A 6,079-nucleotide genomic window follows, 5' to 3' on the forward strand; every position below is an offset into this window, starting at 1 on the left:
GCCAGTCCCTGTCAATTGAGCATTTTCCTTTCTAGAAATGTGGAAAGTTTTGTGCACATAAACGACCATTTCCAACTATTTGTTTGATTATATCTACTGAAATGAGAAATCCTAAAACCTCAGTTAATCACCTCTCTTTTTCTCCAGAGACAAAGAAAACGGCAGTGTCAAGAAATCCAGCTAATTCTGTCTCAGCTGCAGTCCACCTGCACCCTCTGCCCGCTGCCCACTGCACGATAACCCCAGGTACGGTGTTTGCTTTTCCAGATGTGGAGAGAAAGGGACTAGAGTTTTCATTCAATAGTTGACTCTCCTCCTACTGATGCTGATGGTGCTGGATCTCCCGTGGGGTCCTGGCTGGCTCTGTTAGGGAACGTGTAGGTGAGGAATGAGGAGAGCCGAGGGGCCAACCTGGCTTTGGGAATGTGAGCTTCTGTCTTTGGGTCTCAGGGCTGTGAGATCCCTTCCCTCCAGAAGCAGGGCTCAGCAGGGGTCAGGGTTGGCAGTGGATCCCCCAGGATGTGAGCTGGCTGCCCTGCCCAGCAAGCTCTTCATCCCCACAGCTGCTAACAGCCACTTGACCTTAGGCCTCCTGAAGCCTGAAAGGTCACAGAGTGTCCAAGAACTTTCCGACATGATCATGCAGTTGAAGAAACCTGGGATCCAAGATGGTGACAAGCAGGGAAAGTTTAGCTTATGTAAAACAGGCAGTAGAGTAGATAAAATTGCTGCCTGTTCAAGCCGTGCCAGATCCAAGATAGCGGCCAGCAGGAGGCTGATGAAGGAGCTTGAAGAAATCCACAAATGTGGAATGAAAGACTTCCGTAACATCCAGGTTGATGAAGCTAATTTATTGACTTTGTGAGGGCTTATTGTTCCTGACAACCCTCCATATGATAAGGGGGCTTTCAGAATCGAAATCAACTTTCCAGCAGAGTACCCACTCAAACCACCGAAGATCACATTTAAAACAAAGATCTATCACCCGAACATCGATGAAAAGGGGCAGGTCTGTCTGCCAGTAATTAGTGCTGAAAACTGGAAGCCAGCAACCAGAACCGGCCAAGTAATCCAGTCCCTCACAGCACTGGTGAAGGACCGCCAGCCCGAGCACCCACTTCCGGCTGACCTAGCTGAAGAATACTCTATGGACTGTAAAAAATTCTGTAAGAACGCTGAAGAGGTTCCAAAGAAATACGGGGAGAAGCGACCTGTGGACTAAACTCTGCCACAACGGATTCCAGCGATTGTGAGTGGAGACCCCGCAAAGCAGGACTCTACAGAAAATTGACACGTGCCGCCCCCTGGCGTTTGCTTGTGGCAGGTACTAACTTTCTACAGTTTTCTTAATCAGACATGGTCTAGGTAACCTGTATAGAAAGGATTAAAAATTTAAGGTGTTCTTAAAAAAAAAAAAAAAGAAAAAGCTCCCTGTTCATGACAAAAGTTGAGAAGCCAATTAACTTGCTATCCCACCCCCCTTATCCCAAGTTCCTATTCTGCTCCCTGGGTTGTGTAGAAGGAACCAGTAAGCCTGGGATGTGGAGACATGACAGCTTTCGACAGGACAGAGACTTCTCCAGACTCATCCTATGTCTGCAGTGTCCTCACAGCCATCTTGGCTGACTGAGCCGGTTCCCCAACGGCCTCCAAGTCCACCTGCAAGACAAGCCAGAGGCTGTGTTGTGCATGGTCCCCATGTGATGCTGAGGGGCTCTCGGCACAAGTTACTCCTGCATTCCCCACGGCCAGCCAGCCTGAGGCTCAGTGTGCCCTGGATGCACCCTACCTGGCAGGCTCTTCTGCCCCTGGACCAGAGGCGTAATGAGACAGTTATGCAGAGTAGTCGTCTGCAGAAGCCTGTAGTGGCCCTGAATGCAGAAGCTTGGGATGGCTGCAGAACCCTCATGAGGGACATGAGGACACCATTGTCCACCTCATCCCCACTAGTACTGCTGCCCAGGAGAGTATGGGTTGAAAGGTGGGTTTGGGCACTGCATGCTTCATGTGTGTGTGAAGCATCGAGGGTGTGAAAGGTTCCCAACTTGTGGGCCCATGGGTCTCTTAGCACTGTGGCTTTAGTCCCCAGCCCCCTACCATGGTCCTGCTGTCCTGAGGCTCTATCTGCTGTAGGTCTCATCTGCTTTTGGTTTCACTGCATGGTTTCCTCAGCAACAAAGCAAACTCAGGCTGGGTCCCAGGGAGTACTCTCTCCTTCTCAGCAGGAAAATGCTTTAAGGAAGAAGCACTTAGTAAAGATTTGGGGATCCAAGTGGGACTCTTGGATGGATAGCTACTGTTCAAATATTACTCCATATTGCATACAACTAGATTGAGTTGGATTGTTTCCTCCCATGTGACTTCCCTTGAGAGCAGTGCATTCACTAGTGCCAAAGGCCTAAAGGACACTAAACAGATGGAGGGGATCCGTCCCTGGGCTCATGGAGGTAGCATTCTGAGAGAAAGAACACAGTGCAGTGAAGCAATGTTGGTGACTCCTGGGACCAGTGTGTGAATTCAGGGGATGGACAGAGGGGACTGGGCGATGGACTAGTTTGTAGAGAGAGGTGTTCTCTGAGGGTTTTCTGTGGCAACCCTAAGTGGCAAGGTGCATGGAGTTTGGGAGCAGCATTCCAGGGGAGATAGGTAGTGAAAGGGGGTGACATGCAGACATGGGGAGGTAGAGGGTGCGGTAGACTGAGGAACATGTGTCCTGTAATCCACAGGAGGTCTGAGCAGGACCAGTGTGGGATACAGGGAATTGCATAGTTTTCACTCAGTCCTCCACAGGGACATCAGCTGAATGGGCAGAGAAGAGCAACCCGGGCAGATGGGTGTTTACCGGAAGGGAATCCAGGAGGGCATTTTGGTTTGGGGCATGAGCGAGTAGGCAAGTGGGGCCATTTGTGAAGCTGAACTGGGGAGACGATTCCTGGATTTGTGTAGCATTGTCCCACAGGGTTTTCTTCATTTTCACAGTGGAAGGCAGAGGTCTACAGAGGTTTCTACAAGTTGCAGCACAACCATACTCCCTTGAGACTCACTGTGTCTTCTGACACTCTGAGAACCCTGTTTCAGGCGAGTCTATTTAGGGCATGGCTGCAGCTGCACCTGGAACAACCCCTCCAGCTCACCACCCTGCAGTCAGGTCCTCCCTCTGCTGCCAAACTGAGGGGTGCAGTATGAGCAAGTTTAATCCGTCTTCAGTTTTCCCCTGTGGAATTGAAATGCTGAATTTGAGAGTGTGGTTTAAGGAGCTCGCTTCCATTTCAGGAAACCCACACCTTGAAGGAAATGTTCAGGGTTAATTTTGGCAACAGAGTTTCCCAAAGAGATGTCTTAATTTGCCCTGAATGAATGGACTCCCCCATCTGTGGGGTCAGTCATGATGGACAGTAGAGAGAGCTGTTCTGGAAGAAACAGAGATGGTTTGAAATGCCTGATCCGTACTTTGGGGGGTTCAAGGATATTCTCTTCATCCTGTCTTATTGCGATGATCTGAAAAGTCACCCTACTCCAGCAGTTCTGTGTGATGTGGGTTCCCCAGTGCAAGAGGAGAGGCTCGCTTTGGCTAAACAGAGCAAGAGGTTGCCAGTCAGGAAGCAAGCACATGGGGCTTGCAGACCAGAGGAGTCCGGACCAGGGCTGGGAATAGTCCTGGGGTTAGGCCTGAAAGGAGAATACTTCATGAGACCCCTGGTTCTGTGTTCAGTGGTGAGTGGTCTGCTTCCCCTAGAGAGTGCCAGAGTGGATGTGAGAGGTCCCCACACCTGCCCCAGGCTGATGAAGAGAGAGGGAGAGACCAGGCTTTGGGCCTTCCAGGTGAGCTGACTACCAGGCTATGCTCCCTTTGTGACTCCAGTGTGATGGCTTGGATGAGGGTAAAGGTCATTCCCAGGCTGGCATTTGCAAAAATGAGTAGGGAGGGGAACTTGTGTCTCATTTCAAACCAGTCAGCCCACCAGCTCGGGCTCACCTTTTCTATGAGACCTGAGCTCCCTCAACAGGTCCTGGGAGGACGATATCTAGGATGAGGACACTCGTAAGAGGGGCCACCTTGACTTGAGTTTTGAACAAGCCCAACAGCAATGCCAGCCATCTCAGTAAGCCCATCCTTCTTCCACCAACATAAACAAAATTTCTCAAATGACGTCCATACACGGAACACACTTTTACTAAAATCTTCCCCTCCCAACTAGACTTTGGGTCCTTACAAAGGCCTCATCCATGCACAGAAATAAATTCAGCAAACAACATGTTTTTAGCTGTCATGTGCCCTCATCTCCGGCTTCTGGTAAGAATGACAGGAAGATGTGACATTCCCCACAGGTACACTGTAACTTCATGGCTGTGTTTGGCCAGCATTCAGTTTGCTTCTTCTGGTTTGAGCACATAACTGGGGCTTCCCATACTAGCCACACTCCTGTAGACCCACCACCTGCTCACACACCAGAATGAAGAAGATCCAGAGTCACATGACATAACACCCCAAATATGCAAGATGGATAATTAAGAACATTCACCATGCCAATGTCCAGAAAAATGTCATCTTGAATATGCCACACAATCCAAAGATCGCCAAGATCAATGATGACCGAGATGTTGGGATTTCCAATGGGTTTGGAAGGAACCATTATGAAAATGCTTCAATAAGCTATTGCAGTTGGGATTGAATGAAATGAAAGTAAGTCTCAGGACAGAAAGATATAAAAAAGAACATAATTAACAATTAGAACTGAAAAAAAATATAACTAAAATTTTTGCAATGCAGTAAATTGGCTCAGTAGGACAATGTAGATGACAGAGGAAAGAGTCAGTACCTTGAAGGTACAACAACAGAAAGTATCTCATATGAACAATGGAGAGAAAAAAAAATCTAAAAAAAAAATCTATTCATGTCATAAGAATCCCAAATGAGAAAAAAAGAAAAGGAGGGATTAAAAAGTATTTCAAGGAAATGTAAAGGAAAAAAAAAAGAATATTTAAGAAAACATGGCTGATCATCTCCCAAATTTGACAAAACATGAGCTTAAAATTGAACAAAATGAACAAAACTCAAACAGAGGGAAGCCCAAGACATCCGTCAAGACACATGGTATAGACTAATTTGATCCCCCATCCCACTCACATGTTTCAGCTCTAACCCCTATGAAACTGGACCTGGCACCTTGGGAGAAACATAGGTTGAGTTAGGTCACAAGGTTAGGATTCTCATGATGGGGTTAGGATGATTATGAGAACAGTCACAGAGAACTTTCACTCTCCATGCACACCTGCAAAGAAAGGTTATGTGAGCGCAAAGCCAGAAGGTGGCTATCGACAAAGCTCCAGGAGGATAGGCTTCCTCAGAACCTGATCAAATTGGTGCCTTATGTTGGACTTCTACCCAGCAGAACTGTGAGAAAATGCATTATGGTTGTTTAGCCATTTTCTGAACCTAGGATTTGGTGCGTTTTTATACAAGACAAGAAAGGAGGATTCATAGGGCATAACACTGGACTTTATCAAGATTAAAACCTTCTGTTGTAGTAAAGATCTTGTTAGGAGGATGAAAAGACAAGCTATAGACTAAGTGAATATATTTGCAAACCACTAATCTGACAAAGCTCTTCTATCTATAATATATAAAAAACCAACACTCAACAGGAGGAGGAAAAAAAAAATAAACTATCCAAATAGCAAATGGGTAAAAGACATGAACAGACATTTCAACAAAGAGAACATGCACATGGCAAATAAGCACAAGAAAAAAACAGTACATTAGTTGCCATGAGGGAAATGTAAAGGAAAAACCTGATTGAGTAATCACTGCTACCTACCTTTTAGGACAGCTCATTAATATAAAACAGAGTAAAAACATCAAATGTAGGAAAGAGCTAGCTCTCCTCCATTGCTGGTGGGAATGTAAATGGAACAGCCACTCTGGTAAGACAGTTTGATAGGTTCTGCAAAAGCGAAACATAAATGCGACAACGCAGCACCCACTGTCCTGGACCTTTATTCTAGAGAATGAAAATTTAAGATCCCACAAAACACTGTGCCCAAATATTCACTGTGGGATTATTTGTAGTCTCTAAAG

At 46.6% G+C, this 6,079-nt stretch overlaps 1 protein-coding gene across 1 annotated transcript; it reads left to right on the forward strand.

Annotated features, from left to right (window-relative positions):
* The first annotated feature begins 634 nt into the window (after positions 1–634).
* Positions 635–1,222, forward strand: LOC110577623 (ubiquitin-conjugating enzyme E2 L3-like). The gene is made up of 2 exons (XM_021687010.2): positions 635–784; positions 881–1,222. Exons 1-2 carry the CDS (start codon positions 635–637, stop codon positions 1,220–1,222), a joined length of 492 nt encoding a protein of 163 aa, XP_021542685.2.
* Positions 1,223–6,079: the final 4,857 nt, after the last annotated feature.

Source organism: Neomonachus schauinslandi, unplaced genomic scaffold (assembly GCF_002201575.2).
Source record: "Neomonachus schauinslandi unplaced genomic scaffold, ASM220157v2 HiC_scaffold_1971, whole genome shotgun sequence".
Classification (NCBI taxonomy): Eukaryota; Metazoa; Chordata; class Mammalia; order Carnivora; family Phocidae; genus Neomonachus; species Neomonachus schauinslandi.

Bases quoted from the DNA above. Each gene is read 5' to 3' on its own strand.
- LOC110577623 (XM_021687010.2), top strand. From the start codon at position 635: ATGATCATGCAGTTGAAGAAACCTGGGATCCAAGATGGTGACAAGCAG. The intron at 785-880 runs GAGCTTGAAGAA...CTTATTGTTCCT, and splicing joins CCAGCAGGAGGCTGATGAAG to GACAACCCTCCATATGATAA.